Source organism: Oryctolagus cuniculus, chromosome 5 (assembly GCF_964237555.1).
Source record: "Oryctolagus cuniculus chromosome 5, mOryCun1.1, whole genome shotgun sequence".
NCBI classification, from domain to species: domain Eukaryota; kingdom Metazoa; phylum Chordata; class Mammalia; order Lagomorpha; family Leporidae; genus Oryctolagus; species Oryctolagus cuniculus.
Window position 1 is genome coordinate 88869825 of NC_091436.1, and position 22346 is coordinate 88892170.

Below are 22346 nucleotides of genomic sequence, written 5' to 3' on the forward strand. Positions count from 1 at the left end.
GTTTGCCATCCCCACAAGGGGTCTTTAGCAGGTATGTATGTTACGAGGCCGTCATCGTCATGAGTGGGATCTGTGCCTTGTTACAACAAGGAGGCTGGGGGAGCTTGTGCACCCCTTCCAACACAAGAAGACAAAGAAGGCGCCATTAGTAGGTTCAGACCTGGCCCCAAATTGCTGGTGTGCTGAACCTGGATTTCCCAGCCTCCAGAACTATGAGCAGTAGATTTCTACTGTTTATTATGAGTTCCTGTTTTAAGGTATGTTTTAAAGCAGTGCAAACAGACCAAGATAGTCATATATACATTGAAATCTTTTTCAAAATTAAAAATTGGATTTAACTAAGAGGCATATCAAAATGGAAAAAAATGTGAAGTTGCTCTGCCTACGTATACCCATTTGATATAAAAAATAACATTTGATATAAAAAAAACAGAGTATGTAAAGAAAAAAACTGAGTTTTCCATTTCAGTTGTTTAATGAAGTTATTTGAATTCAATCACTGATGAGATTTTCAAAGCAATAAATTGGTGTAGTCTTTTGCACACGGTAGACATCATATTGAACGAGTGTGGTGTTTGTTTAGAGAAGTGAATTTAAGTTTCATATCTCAACTCTCATAAGCATAATAGAAAAAGTATGTGAGACAAAACTTTGTGGTTAATATAGTATGCTTTAGTGATCCCAAGTAGGTCATATAAGATTCAGGATATACTCAGAAAAGAGGACAGCATGAAAGAATTAAAGAAGAAAATAAAACTGCAAATCAAATTACCTAAATTTTATATTTTTGAAAACTGTATTGGACAATGATTTTTAAGTTAATTATATATATTCAGAGTTTAACCTTAAACACAAAAGTGCTATACTAAGCATGCCAAGTTATGTTGAACTTTCTTAAAATCCAGTAACAGGTTCAAAGAATCTCAGGTGGAGAATGTTTGTACTTATGTGTAAGTACGTAAAATTGACATTGAAACATTTTTAGTTGCTGCGATCACAGAAGAGTTTCCCCAGAAAATATTTGGTTAAAACTTTTGAGTCAAGGCGCTGGTGTTGTGGCATAGTTGGTAAAGCCACTGCCTACAACACCGGCATCCCATAGGAGCAGTGATTCACGTCCCAGCTGGTCCATTTCTGATCCAGCTCCCTGTTCATGGCCTGGGAAAGGCATTGAAGGATGGTGGAAGTGTTTGGGCTCCTACTATCCATATGAGAGACCTGCGTGAAGTTCCTGGCTCCTGGCTTTGGCCTAGCTCAGCCCTGGCGATTGTGGCCAACTAGAGAATGAACCTGCAGATGGAGATACCTCACTCGCTCTCTGTGACTGACTTTCAAATAAATAAATATATAAAAAAAAAAAACTTGTGAGTCAGTAGTCTTCCTCTACTAGAAACAATGACAAAATGCTACTCATTGAAATGTGCTTAGAATTAAATACTTTTGTAAAGTAAAGGACAATTAATTTAATACTTGCTGAAACCTTATACACAAAACATATATACAGATATTGTAAGAGTTTTGATTGGCTTATTTTTAAATTTTTTATTGAACAATTTTTAATAGATTCACATTATAAAAGAGTGTGCACTTGTATAAAATTTCAGCTATTCAGGACACCATTTACAGCACCACTTATGATGTAATCAAATATCCATGTGCATATCAGTCAAGAGTGTAACTCCTCATTATTAAAAAGTGATAAGGAAAGTAAGTTTGAACCCTGGTGAAAACAGTTACAGGAGTGTGACATGAAAAGGGAATGCAACCCGAGAAACTACAAGGAAGAGCGGATGAAAAACCAGGCCTGCCACGCCTGAATTTTAGGATGCACTTGACCCTGGATCACTAACATCCTTCACACGAGTGCTGTGAACGAACTCCCTCTATGCAGCCACTCAGCAAATATCTGTTTCTTCAAAAATTACATATCAGGTGCCTGCCTTGTGTTTTGCCCCAGAGAGGCCTCAGGACTCTGCTTTGGCCATGTGACAGCCATGGTGAGTGTGTAGCCTTGACCCCTAATGAAAATAATCACCACCTTCCTTTATGAATTATATTCACGTTTTGGAAAGGACATATCTAAAATTTACCCATCAGTCACCAAAATAGTCTGGCTATGGTCTTATTAAGAATGCTGAATTCTGGCTGGCACCACAGCTCACTAGGCTAATCCTCCGCATGCGGCACTAGCACCCCGGGTTCTAGTCCCGGTTGGGGCGCCGGGTTCTGTCCTGGTTGCTCCTCTTCCAGGCCAGCTCTCTGCTGTGGCCTGGGAAGGCAGTTGGGGATGGCCCAGGTGCTTGGGCCCTGCACCCGCATGGGAGACCAGGATAAGTACCTGGCTCCTGCCATCAGATCAGCGCAGTGCACCAGCCATAGCGGCCATTTGGGGGGTGAACCAACGGAAGGAAGACCTTTCTCTCTCTCTCTCTCTCACTGTCTAACTCTGCCTGTCCAAAAAAGAAAAAGAAAAAAAACCGAATGCTGAACTCTGGTAAGGGGAGAAACGCTCTTGAAAAGGCTTACAGAATTCCTCATCCTAAAAATGTAGCACCACACACAGCATAGAATGGATAGCATCAAATGATGTGGCCTCTAATCCGTGACCATTCATAAGTTGTAGACCATGTTCCCTATGCATATATGCAAAGTCTGTATTTTGAGTATTAAACAAAAAACCTGAGATTTTAACTATCTCAGCTTCACTGCTGCTAAACTAGACTTTCACAGAACAAAGCATTTCTCCCATTTCTAAATACACACGACAGTTCCTATTTTTCAAAGCAGTAAAACAGCTGATCGTTTTGTTTGTAAAGTTTACTGTTTCTTTTGATTTGTAATTCCTAAAAAAGCTGAATTTCTCAGACCCAACAGAAAATACAATAGAAACACTGAGGGCCTGTGCTGAATGGCTCCATCTAAGAACAGCACAGAGTGCGTTGTAAATCCTCGTCTCCATCCAATTCTTCCTGCGTCCACTGTCCACCTGTGTAGTTGCAGTTTCACATTTAACACCCAGCCAACATCCTATTAGATTCTTCTTAGAGCAGGACCCTGAGAATAAGTCCAATGACAAATCACTTATTACTTATAGTATCAGCATGAAGTCTTAAAGAGTGTCTAATTTTCTAAAAGGCATAAAGAAACAAAGATTTCCCACCAATGACAGCTATGACCATGGAAAGAGTATACACTTGGCAATGAAGGGCCCATCTAGTTTCAATGTCTGTAGCTAAACATTTTTTTAAAAACACAGGAAAAACTAATTTTGAAATGGTAAATTTGTAAAAAAAAAAATGCTGAATTGCTTCTCGGCATTTTGGCTAAGATCAAGTGTAAAAAAAAAGGCTGAAATGCTATTGATAGGGTTCAAGTCCAGGCATAGCCTATGAAGTAAGAACTGGTTCTCTCTGCAATTTGGATGACACACGACCTTGTGACAGGCGTCTCTTAGCCGTAAGCACAGTTGGCATCATTTCCATGAATCCAGAGGCAGATCTGGGCATACTTGAGGGGGGTGATGCGTACAGCGACATTGTAGTCTTTCTGAACACCGTGAACATCCACCCACTGGTGGCCTGAATAGACGGCGATGATCTTGCGCTTCCAATTCTTTTTGTCTGGCTCTTTCAGACGCAGATAGACCCCAGAGCCCGTGGAGCCTGACTCAGCATCGCAGTACTGATAGAGGAGATCGTTGGATTCGTCAGCCACGCTGCAGAACCGGTAGACCAGCTGATCAGCCCTGTCATTATCAAACCCGGAGAAGTGGATCATTCCCCCAGGCAGCTTCTTGATGGCTGGACTGATTCCTAGTTCCATGTATTTCTTCTTGTGAGCCCGCTTCAGCTCCAGAAGAGCATAATCAAAGTCCAGGGTCACGTCCCCACTCTGGCCTCTCGCCCAGCCTTTTGGAATGTGGGTATTCTTGACACGGGTCCACTGGAAGGAGGGTCGCCCGTCAGCCACTCTCTGACCCCGGCCAGATCCCTTCCTTCTCCTGCTTCCCTGGGCTCTCTCCTGCAGATTCTCTTTGGTGCTTTCTTGTTGCTCACCGCCATTAGCTTCTCTTCGGCTCCTCTTAGAATCCCTGCGTTTCTTGTTCCTGCGTTTATTTCTCATCTTCAGCAAACCTACTCTTAACTTTTTACTTCCTTTGATATACTCCCTCCCATCGTGGACGCAGTGGGCAGCAGTTAGGACGTGCTTAGGGGAAACAAGGATGCCACTACAGCCCGTGGAGAGCTTCACGGCCGTGCTGAAGGGGAAATTGGTTAAGAACCTTTTGTCCAAGATGCTGAACCTACTGTCTGTGCCGTACACCTGTCTCTTCTTCCGCACTGAAGCTCCTGTGGCGCTGACATTGTCCGTGGGTTCCAGGAGCTCACCTTGGACTTTCACCCTGGTTAAGGTTCGGGTGCCATTCTCAAACACGGTCTCATATGAAAGAGACTCCTCCAACTCAGACAGGCTGGGAGCTGGCAGTTCTTTCTGGCATTCGATGCCACACACTGCACTTACCATCATCTTAGCATCTGCCTCAAACGCAGGGCTGCTGAGACGGAAAGTCCTTTCCCTGACAAGCTGCGGTATTTTCCTCAAGTGCCACGTAAAATCCTGTTCCATTGCAGATCCAGCAATGAGGGTCCACCCGGGGGTGAAAAATATCAACCAAAAGAGCATATTTTCCATTTTGTTCTTTGATTTTTTTCCCTTAAAAATAGAAAAAAAGAAAGAGAAGTGTTATGTTTCCTTTTCAAATGGGCTATATATAGCATTTCACTTAGGCCATCGGCTTCTGAATGTGCCTTCATAACAAACAGCAGTTCTTCTTTAACCTGACTTAGTACTGGTATTAAACACTCCGCACGTGGCTCACAGAGAATTTCAGAACCAATCCATTGTTTTTCACCCAACTTTCCCTCCACCAGCCCTAACCCACCTATGCCCAGCCCTACCCACCATCTCCAATCATTCTCTGCCCATGCAATTCAGTGTTTAAAAAAAAACAGGGCCAGCGCCGCGGCTCACTAGGCTAATCCTCCGCCTTGCGGCGCTGGCACACCGGGTTCTAGTCCTGGTCAGGGTGCCGGATTCTGTCCCGGTTGCCCCTCTTCCAGGCCAGCTCTCTGCTGTGGCCAGGGAGTACAGTGGAGGATGGCCCAAGTCCTTGGGCCCTGCACCCCATGGGAGACCAGGAAAAGCACCTGGCTCCTGCCATCAGATCAGCGCGGGGCGCCGGCCGCAGCGGCCATTGGGGGGTGAACCAACGGCAAAAGGAAGACCTTTCTCTCTGTCTCTCTCTCTCTCACTGTCCACTCTGCCTGTCAAAAAATTAAAAACAAACAAACAAACAAAAAAAAAAAACAGGAGAAGGCCCTTTGTGGCCCAAATCACACTCTTCCTCCCTCCCTAAGCCTTCCAACAACCTAATTTCCAGATGATTTAGAAATAAAGATAGGAGGGGCCTCCATTGTGGCGTAGCAGGTAAAGTGGCTGCTTGCATAGCACGTAAAGGTGCGGCATCCCCTATGGTGCCAGGTCATGTCCCACCTGTTCCACTTCTGATCCAGCTCCCTGCTAATGGCCTAGGAAAAGCAGCAGAAGATGGCCCAAGTGTCTGGGCCCCTGCACCCAAGTAGGAAACTCAAATGAAGCTCTTGGCTCCTGGTTTCTGCCTGGCCCAGCGCTGGCCCTTGCATTCATCTGGGGAGTGAACCAGCAGATAAAAGATCTAGCTGTCTCTCTCTCTCTCTCTCGCTGTTTCTCCCCCTCTCCCTCTCCCTCTGTAACTCTGACTTAAAGTAAATAAATAAATCTTGAAAAAGAAAAGAAATAAGAACATATGTACTGTGGTCTTTTCCGTGGTTGGCTCCTTAAAAACAGCATCATAAATTCCTCATCTTTAGAATGTAAGTGTGTAGCTCAGAGTTCAAAAAGCATTCATTGGAACACAGTCAATTTCCCGAAGATGGGATGTGCAGACCTTGCCGAAATGAAGACACAATGCAAAGCACTGGATAATGTTCTGAAAGCAGTGGAGGTTTTAGAAACAAATAAATGGGTTCATCTGCCATTGACCTGTTTGATTTTTACAGAACCCCTGGTCATAAAAAGAAAATATACAGCACAGACCATTCTATGCTAAAGTAAGAGAAACATACCAAGCATTTTTTTAAAAAATTGTGTATGGAACCACCATCCGGTAAAGCAACACTCAACAGGGCTTTATCGTGGGTTTTATTGTATGTTAAATTAGCTGTAAGAATTTACAAAGCACAGATGATGGTTCTGGATTTGCCTTTTGGAAAAACATGATAACAATGAGGTAAATTCCTTTTTCATCATGGGTCTCACCGTTTAAGACCATTAGTTTGTGTTATTTAGTTTCTTGGAGTTGCCAGTATTTAAAAGAAAGTGTCACACTTCTGTTTATATTTTCTTGCCCTCTCCCTCTTCTCTGGGCCCACTGGCATGCAAATACATGTGTTTAGCAGAGCTGGCGCTTATCAGCTGTTGCTTGGGGGGTAGTGGTTACATTCTCTGGAGCAGCAAATTTGAAACTCTGGGTCGCTATTGAGAGCTATGCTCAACGTGGTTTTTTTAACAGTAGCTACGCTATAGATGCTTAGTGAATGATTTGTACATAGTGTAGTGCATAGGCAATTCAGTTAAGTTATTCCTACCATACTTTCACTCTGGACACTTTCTGATCAACTCTGCATGGAAAAGCAAGCTACTTTGCAAAGGCCCAGAGCCAGGGTACGCCCATAAGATGGGTGCCCTGGCAAGAAAGACAAAGTCATCTGATGCAGAGTTGAACACAGGCATCTCCGGAGATGAGAGGGCTCAGGGCCTATTCTGCCATACTACTGAGTCCTTGCTTAACAAGGTAGACCCCAAAATGAAGAAGTATGTCTTTACCTTTAAAAAAAAAAAGCTAAAATCAGAGATGTATTGATGGCTCCTAGTTTATCAACAGACCAACAGAGATGATACATACACACACACACACACACACACAGATGGTTCACTTCCCAGATGGCTGCAATGGCCAGAGCTGCACCCATCTGAAGCTAGGAGCTTCTTCCAGTTCTCCCATGCGGGTGAAAAGCCCCAAGGACTTGGGCCATCTTCCACTGCTTTCCTAGGCCATAGCAGAGAGCTAGATCAGAAGTGGAGCAGCCAGGGCTCAAAACGGCACCCATCTGCGATGTCAGCACTGCAGCCGGCAGCTTTACCTGCTAAGCCACAGCTCCGGCCCCATGTCCCCTGCTCTTTACCAAACAAAACATATGCCCTGTGCTGTAATCCTGCTGCTGGACTTTTTAAAGAAAGGCCCATACGTTCAATTGTATTTAAGGATCATTTCAATATGTCAGACTGACCTTAAATCTACTATCTTAGAGGCCTCAGTCAATACTTTTGAAATTTTCCTTTTTTTTTTTTTTTTGACAGGCAGAGTGGACAGTGAGAGAGAGAGACAGAGAGAAAGGTCTTCCTTTTTGCCGTTGGTTCACCCTCCAATGGCTGCCGCGGCTGGCGCACCACGCTGATCTGATGGCAGGAGCCAGGTACTTCTCCTGGTCTCCCATGGGGTGCGGGGCCCAAGCACTTGGGCCATCCTCCACTGCACTCCCTGGCCACAGCAGAGAGCTGGCCTGGAAGAGGGGCAACCGGGACAGAATCCGGCGCCCCGACCGGGACTAGAACCTGGTGTGCCGGCGCCGCAAGGCGGAGGATTAGCCTGTTGAGCCGCGGCGCCGGCCCACTTTTGAAATTTTCAACACCATCAGTCAATTTTAAATCATGCTTGGGGTGGGGAGCATTTAGCCCAGTGGCTAAGATGCCTTCATCTCATATCCGATACCTGGGTTCAATACCTGGCTCCCCTGGGAGACAAAGCAGTGAAGGTTCAAGTCACTGGGTTCCTGCCACCTATGTGGAAGACTTGGATACTACTTCCTGGCTTCAGGAAGGGCATTAGGGGTGTGGATTAGAGGTGGATGGCACCTCTGTGTATGTGTGTGTGTCTCAAATAAGTAAATAAATAAAACGTAAACCATGCTTGGTAGAAAGCGAGTTTTCTCACTGGGTATCTGCTCAACTCCACATCTTGGCAGCAGTTAAGAATGGTGGTGCAGAGCCCAAATCGCAGTTACTGACCTAGAAGATACACGAACCAGTGGTTCTCCGATCACAGTCCCAAGGCCAGTAATCTCAGCCTCGCCCCGGAACTTAACCCCAGACCCACTCTTAGCAAGTGTGCTGAAGCCTGGGGAGGAGGTGTCCCAGCCTTCCGGATGACTCTGATACTCAGCAAAGTTTGCACACCACCGCAGCAGCCAAGGCCCTGCTGCAGCTGCTTGAGTCATCCCAGCAGGCGGTCTTTCCAGGGATGATTGCTTAACCAGGTTTCAAATGACATCTGCCTCATCTTTGCACACAAAATAGATTTATTCTGACTCTGCTCTTTTACCCTCTTGGTAACTGTTAATATCGAATGGCTCATCATTTAATAAATAGCAAACATAACTTTTATACAAGTGATTTAAAATGTCTGAAAAAAAAAAATCAAATTCAGTAGGCTTATGTGAAATGTCCCCAACTCCATGTTGGGAGTTCGGCTCAGGGCACCAAAGGAGTAAAAGCTGTGCCCACATCTATCCGTGGCATGGGAAGGGCAGAGCCTTGTACCATGACCTCAGAATCACAGTAATAAGAGGGCATGGATTTAGTTGGCCTGTCTAATTTGGCCTGTAATTTAAAATTGGACAAATGCTTGAGTACACTTTCTTTGCGAAATCTAAGTATGCCTTGTGGTGAAATGTCAATGTAATGTAAATAATAGCTCTTACTGATGGAGCAATCCACAGTTCGTGGCACCAGCTCATTGATCTAACGAGACAGTCTCAGCTGGCAATGCCCATGTCTTCCCTTACCCTTCTCAGTTCTCCTGGCTTCTGTTATAAGTGCCTTTGCTGGCACTTCCCAGGTGGTTGGATTTGGGGCTTCAGAGGCTAATTTTGGTTAATGAAGTGAAGTTGCAGTTAATGCTATCCACAATGAGTCAGTGTACTTGAAGTTGATTACGGGTTGGATCATGAGACAAAGAGTAAAAGAGAATTAGGGGGAAGCAAGGCATCTTTCTATGTAAATAAACTCTTACTGGTGGAACAGATATAATGTCACGTTTGTTCCTTGCCTTGTAGTGGAAATGACCATACAACTGCAAGAGATGACTTACTATTACCCTTTCGAAATGTGAGGATGCTGTTGAAAACACGTGTGTATCTATCAGTGTAGTGGTTAAAAGTATAGACCAAGGATAGAGAAGACTTGGGTTCAACTTCCATCTTTACCACTTCCAAGACATATGAATTTGAGCAGTTCATGAACTCTCCAGCATGCACTTTCCCTGTCTGCAAAGTGGGGATACCAGTAATCTTATACCATGATAGACTTAATGAGATGATATAAGGGTACTGCAAAAAGTTTACGGAAAAGTTAAGTTTGAGGTAGGCATTTGGCCCAGAAGTTCAAGTATGTGAGTACCTAGGTTTAAGTCCCAGCTCTCGCTCCAAATTCTAGCTTCCTGCTAATGCAGACCCTGGGAGCCACAAAATAATGGCTCAAGTGCTTGGGTCCCTGTCACCCATGTGGGAGACCTGGATTGAGTTCCCAGTTCCCTAGTTCAGCATTTGAGCAAAGAATTAGTGAATGGGAGAGCTTACTCACTCTCCTTCTTCCCTGACCAAGATATGTTTATTTTCATGAAAAACTTTCTGAAATTCATGCATGATTTTTTTTCATAATATACATTGATTACCATGGACTTCTTATATATGTAGAAGAACTATCATTGAGCCCAGAACATAGTATATAGTCACTACAAATGTTACTTTGTAATAATTATTCTACTTCAATAGTTGAATTAATATCACTTTGAAACAGATGATGTATAAGCCAAAGTTAGAGAATGTGTTGCTTTCTAAAAAGTCAGTACTACAGTTAATATTTTATTTCAGGGTAGTTTCTAACTCTCAGATTCCCTTGTTCTGTTTTGTTTGCTCAAGGACAGCTTCACTTTAGAGACCTCCCAAATGAATGCTTTCCTAATTACTCACTCCCATGAATATCTGTGGCTTTGTAATATATCTTTCTCATCACTATTAAACTTAAGTGTGATTAAACATTACCCCGCCACAAAACACTTAAATTACATTCCATGTCCCTTATTTATAGCCTGGATCTACATTAGGAATTCTGGAATTGCATCAAGTCCTTAGCCTAAAAGGGGGCCAAGTCAGTATCAAAATAATTACTCTAATGGAGCAATCCACAGCAAAAGAAAAGCCTAATTTTTTTAGTGAGTTTGTGTAGAGTGTATAGAATTTTATTATAATACAACATAATTATATTCTAGGGCCAATTTCTCTCTTTCTTTTTTTCCACACCTTTACCCTAAGACATTTATAGTCTAGCATAGGTAAATCAATAAGATTAATGAAAGGTTATTCCAAATTAATTATTGTCCTATATATGAATGAAAATGAAAATGCTGATTTTATCATCAGAGAATCTACACTGAATTGCATCCCTTCCACAGGTGACAAAGTCACAGTTACCCACACCTTTTTATTGACCTGGTTGGTCCTGTGTGACGTATAGTGAGCTAGTTGTCCATATGCATGCATATCGTATGCCACCATGGATGCCATTCTGCATTACCCCATCAGACATTTTCTGGGGGCTGATGTGAGTAAGGGACTACAAAGGCCAATGACCCTCTAGGACCAACACCAAATTCTACCTTAATGCATATGTTAGGACACAAAAACTACATAGGCACTTTTTTTATTGTGTTTTAAAATTTTTCTTTTTTTGAGAGGCAAAGAGACAAACAGAGCAAGCATCCATCCTCTGGTACCTTAAATGCCTGCAACAATCAAAGGCCAACATCAAGAATCAGGAACTCAATCTAGGTCTCCCACATGAGTGGCAGGAACCCAACTACTTGAGGTATCACTGCTGCCTCCCATGGTCCACATTAGCAGGATGCTGGAATCAGGAGACGGAACCAGTGATCAAACCCAGGAACTCCAACGTGGAACATGGGACTCCTAACCAGTGTCTTAACCACCAGGCCAGAGGCCCAGCACAACCACTTTTTAAAACTTGGGGGCTGGTGCTGTGATGTAGCGGGTAAAGCCAATGTCTGCAGTGCTGGCATCCCATGTGGGTACTAGTTTGAGTCCCAGCTGCTCCACTTCTGATCCCACTCTCTGCAATGGCCTGGGAAAGCAGTGGGAGATGGCCCAAGTCCTTGGGCCCCTGCACCCATACAGGAGACCTGGAAGAAGCTCCTGGCTCCTGGCTTTGGATCGGCTCAGCTCCAGCCATTGCAGCCAATTGGGGAGTGAATCAACAAATGGAAGACCTCACTCTCTCCCTGCCTCTCCTCTCTCTGTGTAACTGACTTTCAAATTAATAAATAAATCTTTTAAAAAATGTATGGCATCAAAGGGATGAGAAAATAACAGTGTCTGTGACAAAGCAAAGATGGAGAGTAAGGTCTGGGGATTCCAGTAGCTGTGGAGGCAGTGGGCTCTGAAACCAAATCAACTTAACACGTGTGAGTTACTAGCACTGTGACCCTGTCAAGGTTACCTAGTCTCTCCACACATTACTTTCCACATTTCTCAAAGGGTATGGATATGTTGGAGTATTTTGTAAGAGAAGTTACACACACACACACACACACACACACACACACACAGATGCCCAGAGCACACTACTTCGTCAAAAATGGCAGGAATGAGTTCATATCTAACAGTGGGAGATAAAATTTAAGCAGCTGCTTAACTGCTGTGAATCCCATGGTACTTTGCCAAATCACGGCTTCCACACCCTCATCCCCAGCACCTGTGAATAGGCTGTTTCCTTGGTAACAGAGACTTTGCAGGTGTGACTGAGGCGAGGCCCTGCCTGGATTATCCAGGTGAGTTGAGTGTGATCACAGGGGTCTTACAAGAAGGAGACGCACAGGGGCCAACCCCTGAGGGGGAAGAAGGTGTGGAGATGGAAGCAGGGTCGAAACCACGCAGGGTCCCGACCCGAGGAACAGGAGCAGCCTCTAGAACCCACTCTGAGGTGAGGAACCCCGTTCTCTCCTGGAGCTCCCAGAGAAGACGGTCTTGCCACCCCGCTTTAGATTTCTGACCTGCAGCTGCGTAAGGCAGCAGGTTCCTGTTGTTGTAAACGTCTACCTTTTGGTAACTGTTACGGCAGCAATAGTAACAGGGTACAGTGACAAAGGCAAGAATGCAGTTTGTAAAACTGCCCACCCTGCATGTTCAGAGAGAAAGAGGTAGTAGGGTGGGACACAAACTACAAAAGAATGTTTGGCCCAAGGGACTTAAGACCTAAATGGGGAGTTTTCACTTTAAGGAAAACTGTAAAGCTCCCAAGTTTTAGAACTGAGAAGATCGGGCTGAAACTTGATGGTGGTGTGGAGCCTACCACTAGAGAAGACAAGGGTCAAACAGCATAGGTGAATGTGTTTACTCAACAAATGCATACTGAGTGCTAGCCGTGTTGTGCATCATTTGAAGGCCCCCTTTTACTGGAAAATCTCTCTGCTAGCCCCTCTTGTCTGTTGGGGTGCACTATGAGTTTCTGGGATCTTTTTCATCTGTACGTCCTGGAGTAAACCACAAGTGAGAAAACGCAAGCGATTTCCTCCTCTAAGCTCCTTAAGGAGCTTCAAGGCCTATTCCCCTGAGGGTAGGAACTTGCTTGCTATCCCTGTGGTCACCACTAGATGGCGAAGCTGGCCTGGTGATGTGCAAATCGAAGTCAGGTATTTAAACTGTTTACGTCGACATTGACTGAGCTGTGAAATTTTTAAAGCATGTGGAATTCAGCAGGGGGAAAAGTAGATCTGGCTAATACTATAGTAAATGGTTGTCACATATGGAATTTATCACTTTTAGAAACCCACCTACATGCCACAGAGCCCATTCTGATGAACTGAAGCTGATCATGCTGTCTACAGCCAGACAATTTTTTGGCAGTTGGTTTTCCAAAAACAGTTGCAGTGCCAGCACACTTCCAGCATGACCTGCAGCACTGGGAAATAGCCAGCCAATGTGCTGCAATTCTTTTCAACACTAAAGAAAATCTTGGACCTGCCAAATATTTCACATATGTTTATCAAATACCTTATATTTCATTACTGAAGGATAAGCTCTCTGCTGATTCTCAGCTGGGAATAAATGGCCAAAAAAGTTAATTGACAATTTGCCAATTTCTCTTCAAAATATCATTACCATAGCACTGTTTTCAAGTTCAGTCTCAGGAATGGAGACGAAGTACGGTCTGCTTTAAAAGTTTGGCAATCCTCAAGGGAAAGGAAAATGATTGAGTTACACAGTTGATTATTTTACAGTAAGCCACAACTTCTGCTTCTCATCACAATAAAAAATAAAGCCTTTTTGTTTTTTTAGCTGTTTTCCAGGATATGTGCATCTCAATTTATGCGATGATGTGCTGTGTGTAAATCAAATTTGGGGTGAATGGCACTGAGGGAGGCCCAGGAGACCCTGCTGGTGCTTCCATACGCTGATAGGTGAAGTGCGCGGCACGTGGCTCCTGACTTTGCAAAAGCAAAGAATTTCTGCAAATCTGTTAGCTTCGCTGTTTTCAGACTTGAGAGGATCTTATGGCCAGTGTTTTCCAGGCAATTATGTATCAGTTTTACCTGTATGAAGCTTTTTAAAACTTTTTATTTTAAAATTATAGAATAGTAATTTGTGTATCATCAATTTGACTTGGCTGTTTCCTAACATCTCCATCTCAGATTTCTCATCTGCAAAGTTAACCCAGTGCTGCAGGTGAGGCAGCTCCTCTGAAATCCAGAGCCTGATCCTACTGTTAAAATGGAATCTTCCTGGCAGGTATTTGAGCATTGGTCCAAGGAAGATGAATAACTTAGAAGGGAAAACTAACTTGCACCAGCAATTGTTTAATTTCACATAGAATGAAAAGAATGAGCATATACTACATGCCGAGCATTGCTCAACAATCTCAAGTTCAAAACCATGAAGATGACTTTTAAAAGCATTCAGGTTTCCCAGCTGTCTGGCAGAAAAGCAGGGAGGGTATCTACCTTCCCCCCTTCGCACACTAAAGAATTCCTCTAATACTTCCTAATGAGAAATTCCATACATTTGGCCACCACATTCAAGACTAACTGTCTTATTTGGCTAGGATTTCAGCATTCTCTCTTTTAAATGATAAAACAGATTCCAGCTATAATTCTCCAAGAAAAATGACCTTTATAATCGTCTGTAGAGACAAACGGGATAAAATGAGAATCAATTTCAGAAGTCAGAGGGTTTGGGGGGGGGAGCAGGGGTAATGATACGCACCTTCTGTTCAAATCCAAGTACAGCAGAACAATCAGGCAGGACTATTCCTCAACTTTCCAAAAACTTTTTATTATAGAAAAGTTCAAGAGTACACAAAAATAGAAGTAGCCACCTTATGTGCCCATCACCTAGCTTCGCAATCAACATTTTGCCTCTCCACCCCTTCCCACTTTTTGTTTTCCCCTGGCGTATTTCAAAGCAAGCAAGGCTTATTTTCATCTCCTTATTTTCCACAATTCTTTTGCGTACCCGTGGGGCCAAGTGGCTAAAAGCAAGAGGGAGGCCAGGGTGAGGCTGGCTTTCACAGCAAACCCTGCCAAAGAGGCCTTCAGCTAGCCCACGGTCGACTTTCCAGGAATGGGTTTGACACCTTTCGCAATGCCATCTGCTAATAATCATAAAAAGAAAGCGGGTCCCCCGTGGCACTGCTTCAGTAGAAAGAATTCCGTGTATATTCCAATGCAAACACGGTTGGTGTTCACAGGAAAGCGCGCAGAACTGCCTGTGGGAGGGGGCCTTAGTTTCCTTGAGGTCTCCAAGTGCCAAGTTTCATCCCTCTTTCTTTAGAGCCCTTCAGAGTAGCGCTCCTGGCTGGGTCCCGTGTTTCACAGGGACGCTTCCAGGGGCTCCATCCTTACCTGCGAGGCTTGTGGTTCCCGGGGCACCGCCCGACTGGCTCCCGGAGCTCCAGGTGCGGGGACGCTGCTGCCACGAGCCCCGCGGACAGCCGACACCACGGAGCTCGCAGAGCCGACTGAGCGCAGGGGCTGGGAAGAGGAGCTGCGGCCGCTGGTGATGGGAGGGGGCGGGCGGTGACGCGAGGCGGACGCTGCGGCGAGGGGGCGAAGAGGGGAGAAGGAGGAGGCAGAGGGAGGGGCGGGCGGAGGGGCGATTTGCTTGGAGGTGCAGGGCGGACCCCGCAACCTCTCACTCCAGCACCCTGCCCCCACACGCAATTAATTCAGCAGGAGCGGGTGGGTTCACCAGACTTCTCTGTCCTTGCAACCGTGTGAGCCCCTTAAACAGGATCCAAAAGTTCCGATTGTGTCTGTTGGGTGGGATACGCAGATGTTTGCTGGGTCTCCTCCACTCCCACCCCAACCCGCCTTGATGTTGAACAGAGGGCGTCTCTCCCAAGCCACTCTCCCACCAGAGACTTTGGGACTTCGCAGTGTCCTGCCGGACATTGCCAGTGCCAAGTGCGAGGGCCGCCCTGAGGCGCGGGGACCAAAGGGAGGACCGGGACTGCCGGGGGCGACAGCGCCGGGAGCCTTGTGTGCCGCCTGCAGGGGGAGCACTTCACTATCCCTCAGTTCAGACAGGATTTCCTTTGGCTTTTTCTGCTTTGGGAGAGTATCCTTTAAGGTCCGTTCTCACCTCGTTCCAGCGGAATTCTAGCACAAATAAGGGCACAAGTATACACAATACAAGTCTTACTTAGCAAGTCCCATAAGGCTTGGCTCAATAGTGAGTCATTGCATGTCTGGGGTTTCTATGTACTTTTTTTTTTTAACAGCATGAGGTCACAACATATGCCCAATTTTGTTTCCTACTTTCTCAGCATTTTCATATAGAAGGAAACTTTTAAAAGTTCTGGAACATCAGAATTAAGAGAAGCTTATTTTGGTGCAAAAAAATTGGAAGCCATGCAGATTTTTCATAACACATTTTTCTAGATCTTTTTGAATCCCCTTCCCTCATATTATGGATTTTATTATTTACTTATTATGGATTTCTGTGGCATTGTGGTACAGTAGGTTAAGCCCACATTTGAGATGCTGACAGATGACAACAGAGTGCCGGTTCAAGTCCAGGCTACTCCACTTTCCATGCAGCTTCAGGCTAATGTGCATCCTGGCAAGGCAGTGGATGAGGGTTCAAGTACTTGGGCCCCTAGCACCTATGCGGGAAACCTGGTTGGAGTTCCTGGCTCCTGGCTTAGGCCTGACCCAGACACAGCTGTTGCAACCATTTGGGGAGTGAACCGGGTGGGGGGAGACGGGGATCTTTCTCTCTCCTTCTGTCACTCTGACTTTCAAATAAAAAAATCTTTAAATAAACGATTTTTTTTGCATCAAAACAAGCTTGCAATTCCATTTTCCATGAATGTTGTGAAATGCACTGTTAGATTTTACTGGAAGTTTTCACCTGGTGGAACAGAATTAAGGTCAAAGCTCTATGTCTCGCCCACTAGACTGTCATATTCATTCATATTTATAGTTTTGGATTACCACCATCCACCACAAGACTGGGCATCTGGGAAGTGCTGATTATGTGTGGAATGAAGTTTTACTAATCAGCTGGAATGTGGGGAAATCATAGAGAAAGCCCAGAACTCAGAATGGGAAGCTTGTCTGGCACGAAACGGCTGTGAGTTCCAGGTCTCAGCAGCCTCGTCTGCAAACTGAGTAGGCTGAGCTGGACCTCTCCTAGATGGCCTGAGGCTCTCACACATTTACCGGATTCTAATGCTGTATAAATCCAGGAGGATTTAACGATTTCTTTAATTCAGTTGGTACCCCACCACCACCACCACCACCACCATCACCATCACAAAGGGACTTCAAAAGCTCTTACTTTGTCCTGGCCCTTGCTGAGTCTTGTACCCCAAGCCCTCTTGCCCTTTGTGTCTGAATCTCTTCCAGACTGTCTCAGCATCAACTTGATTTTCTTTTCTCTCGTGTGCACACTTGCTCACTCTTTCTCTCTCTCATCTCTGGGCCTGATGCTTGATATTTACAGCTTCTTCTAACCAGAATTCCTTCTCCTGGCCTAGCCCAGCCCAAGGGAGCTTCTTCCCAACCCGTGAGGTTCCCCCATTCATTCTGGTCTTGTTATGATGGTCCTACAATGTTCCAGTGCCTCCCAAACAGCTTTCCACGTGGGAATGAACACATTGTGTGTGACTCCTAACATTTGAGGAAGTAATGCATTGTAGAAAGTGTTATCAGTTAAGCAAATTTAAAAAAAAATTGTAGCCTTCTTTCCCCAACACTCTTAGACTTTGTCTTCATATACTGTGGCTATCATGACAGAAGTTTTATCAAATTCTCAATACAACCCATGGCCTCTGTTCATGCTCCAACATAATTCTTAACTGCCCAGCCTTTGTGTGGTCCTCAGCTTAGGAGAGCCATTGCATACCTCTCCAGAAAGAGGTCCAAGAAGCCCTGGAAGCATCTCTTCTCACATTTCAGTCTTTAGGGACATTGTGGCCTCAGTGGAAGAGAAGTGGTGGCCACTGTCAGGCCTGGCTGTGATTAAGGCTATACCACTCAGCTTTATTTTTTTTCCTAGACCTCAGTTCCAAAGAGACTCAGACCAAAATAGAATACTTCCTTTCCAAGGCTAATTCTTATTTGTAATGGAAACGTACTTGGAAAATTTTAGCTATGGAAAGACAGGAGGGGGAGATGCTTCATGACCCATGGTCTAGTTTGAAGTGATGACTCAGCCTCATAGAAGGAGTATGATTGCTGTGGCTGGAATCTTCCCTGTTAACTTCCCAAGGCTTTATCATGACCCTTTTTCACTAGGTAGTATGATTCTGCATATTTAAAACCACAGGCCCCTTTGTTAAGGCAGACTGGGAAAAATTAAGTAGCTTTAATAAGAAAAAGAGATGTTTGTTTCAGGTTATATTTATTTCTACTGAAGCCACCTATGATCAGATAATTTGAGGAATACTTGCTGGCCTTCCACAAACCTGCAGAGCCGTTAACTTTACCTTTATTTGTGATCCATGAGAACGATGGTGTATTTCCAAAAAAAAAAAAAATCTGAATGTTGGGGCCCTCAGTGCCACCATGGTGCAGCCCCTCCTCCATTTGGATCTGGCCCCTGAGAAGAAGCATTGATGTCTCTCCTTTGTGCCTGTGCTGGGCCTAAACACTTGTCAAAGGGTTTTGTAACTTCTTATTTCCATGTCTGCCTCCCAGACATGACTCTGAGAGCCTCAAAGGCAGCAGATCTTTCATATCTCCAACATCAAGTCCAGTGCCTGGAAATCACACGTTTCATATATTAACTGAGAAAATGAAAGGGCCAAAGGCCAGTGTTGTGACACAGTGGGTTAAACCACAGCCTGTGACACCAGCATCGCTTATCAGAGTGCTGATTCAACTCCCAGCTGCTCCACTTCTGATCCAGCTTCCTAGGTACACCTGGGAAGGCAGAAGAAAATGGTTGGGCTCATTCTACTCACATGGGAGACCAGGATGGAGCTCCTGGCTCCTGGCTTCAGCCTGGCCCAGACCTGGCTGTTGGGGCCGTTTGGGGAATGAACTAGGAGATGGGAGATCAATCTCTCTCTCTCTCTCTCTCTCTCTCTCTCTCTCTCTTTCTTTCTCTCTCTACCTTTCAAATAAGTAAATCTTAAGAAAAAAAAAAAAAAAACAGAAAGAAAATGAAAGGTTCTGTAATGACCAGAGTCAAGAGATTCTCCACTACTCTCATCTGTACTTAGGACAAGGATTATCTGAAGAAACTGGATTTCTCACAAAATCACTGGGACTTAACCTAGAACTATCATAAGTAAGTGTGAATGAAAATCTTGACAAGGACATGAACTACAGAGAACACAGCCAGGACTGAAACATTGGGCTCCAAGCATAAAGAAAGTCTGCCAGAGACAAGATTTCATGGGGCATTGCTGAAGGGTAGAGATTCCTATAAAGCTGACTTCCTAGGAGTGTAAATTAGGGTTAATGGAACAGAATCATTATACTTCAAGTTTGGGGATTCATGGTAGCCTTTTGTTCTATTTTTTATTATTATGTGATTTTGTTGTTCATGAAATGTGATAACTATAGGACATGAGCCCGTCCATAAACATCTTTATCAGGGCCAAAACAATCCTGGGCAGACCACATCTCCAACCTTATATCCAGTCAGAAGAATAAAGCCTACTCCTTCTCCTTCTTGCAAGGCCCCTGATAGGTGCTGGGCCAATCTTGGATCACAACACACTCTGTAGAAATTTATCTGGGGTTAGAAGGTCAAGATTCAAAGCTCAGCACTGCTACTTACTAGCCATGGGACTTTGGGCAAGCCATTTAACTTCATAAAACCCCTGTTCCCTCATTTGAAAACTTGGTAAAATTGGCCTGGAGATTGGCTATGGAGGGTATAGGTGAGAATATATGTAAATGACTTTAGCTTTACTCAATAAATAGAGCTAGATTTCTAACTTCACAGATATAGAAAATAGGCCCCTGGAGCAGAGTACAGTAAGGACATATGACGGAGATCGCACTCCACTCCTAAGTCTGTTAAGAACCTGATTTTTTTTTTTTTCCGCTAAATGTCTTGCCAGGGAGGGAATAGACCTGGGACCCTCTCACGTTATCCTCGTCTCTTGGTAATGCTCTCCCTTCACTAGATCTAGAGACAAAGCATCAGTTAAGACAAAGAGCTGTCATAACATTTAAGTAACCTCCTAGAGGATGAACAAACAGGAAATGACCAACAAGGAACAGAAGATAGCATCTGAAGAAGCAGTCTTGAAAGAGTTGGGTCATTTCTGGGAATTACATAGTGTTTTATGTGGTTATAATGAAGGAGATGAGGAGAGATGATGAGTGAGAGATGAGAATTACAAGCAGGGTGGGTCACCTTTGATCCTGTAAGCCAGACATTTCAGAGGGCAAATGTTTTGGTAAATTGGAAGCTTCCATAAAAATCCTGATTTCCAAGGATTTTGGAGGCATATGTGAAAGGTTAAAAGGCCAGGCAAAGCTAGTCCACCTTTCTTCGTGGCAATAATCAGTGGAAGCTACATAGAAGGTAGCAACTTCGATGTTACAAAACCTTGGTTATTGTCACCACTTCCTACTGTCAGCTGCATATTCAGTCCAAGCACTAGTTTCCATTTGTTATCCCAGTGCGTCATTGCTTCTCTTGCTCTAAGCCAATTTCACCATTTGCATGCTAGTAAGCTACCAGCAAATGTAATGCTAATTCTGCTATCAGACAGTCCTTTGGGACTGCCATCGTGACACAGGAAATTAAGCTGCTGCTTACACACCAGCATGCCATATTATAGTGCCAGTTAGAGTCCTGGATACTCTACTTCCCAGCCAGCTTCCTGCTAATGCACCTGAGAAGGCAGCAGAAGATGGCCCAAGTGCCTGGGCCCCTGCCACCCATGTGAGACAACTGGATGGAGTTCCTGGATCCTGGCTTTGGCCTGACCCGGAACCAGCTGTTGTAGGCACATGCTTTCTTTCTCTCCCTCCTTCCCCCTCCCCTGCCACTCTCTCTTTCTCCATCTCCCCCTCCCTCCCTCTTCACCTCCCCCATGTTCTGTCTTCAAATAAATATTTTTTTAAATATTTATTTATTTTATTTGGAAGCCAGAGTTACTGGAGAGAGAGGAGGAGACACACACACACATACACACACACACACAAAGAGAGAGAGAGAGAGGGCACTTCCATCTGCTGGTTCACTCTTCATATGCCACAAGGACTGGGGGCTGGGCAGGTCAAAGTCTGAAGCCAGGAGCTTCATCCGGGTCTCCCACGTGGGTGCAGGGGCCCAAGCACTTGGGCCATCCTCTGCTGCTTTCCCAGGCACACTAGCAGGGAGCTGGATTGGAAATGGAGGAACAGGATTCGAACTGGTAACCATATGGGATGCCAGCATCGCAGGCGGTGATTCAACCCGCTATGCCACAATACCGACCCCTCAAATAATTTTTAAATAAAAAAGGTAATAATAAATTGTTGTGAGAGAGGATGAAGTGAAAGAAAAGTTAAATCTGAAGTGGAAGTATAAACAGGCTACTGCAGTAGTTTAAGGTAGACGTTGTGAGCGTTCAAGCTAGACATTACCTTTGGAGTAGGAGAAGAGCAGGACACATTCCAGAGACATGTCAGGAATGAAACTGAATGAGCTGGCACCTAAACATAAGGAATGAATGAAAGGGAGGATTTGGGGGCTCGAAATAAATGCAGGCCCTGCACAAGGATATTGATTGATTGCAACCAATCAATTTGTGTAGTAGCAGAAAAGTAGAAACAAAGTGAATCGTGAATACCCAACTAAGGAAAATGGTCAAATACACTGTGATATGTCCATTTCCTGGGATATTCTGCTGCCATTATCAGGAATAAATCAGATCCAAACCAACTGTGTTGGAGAGATTTCTTTGAAGTACAGTTAAGTGTCATGTACTGAGGAACATGTAAATGGAGACCCCATTAATAGAAAAGCAGCAACCAAAAGGCTTACACACATATATGAATATGTCAGCATAAATGTATGTGTTAGATTATGATCATGTGAATAAAGGAAAATATTTTTAAATGTGAGGATAAGTGGAAGAGAAGAAATTAAGGGTAAAGCAAAAACACCATTGAAAGAAACTCTGAAGTTTTTATGAATGTATATGACTATTTTCAAATTGCATGTGTTTCTAACCATAAAAAGTATGACATTGCTATTTGGAGTTGAAAGATGCCAACATTTTAATTTTCCTATGCTGTTTTAGATTATTTATAGAATTGCTATAAAACCCCACCATATAAGAACCTAAAACTGCTTTAAAATAAGGTTTATTAATTTTAAAAATTCATAATAACTTTATTGGCAAATATAAATCAAGGTGTATGTTTTCAGTCATTTCAACATTCCTCTCACAATAGTCCTAAATCCTTCTTCAGCTATATACTAGCTCAGCATGATTTTTTTTCTATGATTTTCATTTATTTGAAATGCAGATAGAGACAAACCAAGAGAGCTCCTCCATCCACTGACTCACCCCTCAAATGCCTGCAACAGCTGGGGCTGGGCCAGACCAAAGCCAGGATCGCAGAATTCAATATGGGTCTTGCATGTTTGTGGAGGAGACCCGATTACTTGAGCCAGCTCCTGCTGCCTCCCACGGTGCACATTAGCAGGAAGCTAGAACCA

At 44.2% G+C, this 22346-nt stretch overlaps 1 protein-coding gene across 1 annotated transcript; it reads right to left on the minus strand.

Annotated features, from left to right (window-relative positions):
• Window positions 1-1522: 1522 nt before the first annotated feature.
• On the minus strand, window positions 1523-4692 carry PRSS35 (serine protease 35). Its single transcript, XM_002714553.5, has one exon. The coding sequence runs from the start codon at window positions 4690-4692 to the stop codon at window positions 3451-3453; it is 1242 nt and encodes a 413-aa protein (XP_002714599.2). The 3' UTR covers window positions 1523-3450.
• Between the last annotated feature and the right edge of the window lie 17654 nt (window positions 4693-22346).

What these genes read in the sequence shown, in the direction of transcription:
- PRSS35 (XM_002714553.5), bottom strand. Translation starts at nt 4,692, where the DNA reads ATGGAAAATATGCTCTTTTGGTTGATATTTTTCACCCCCGGGTGGACC.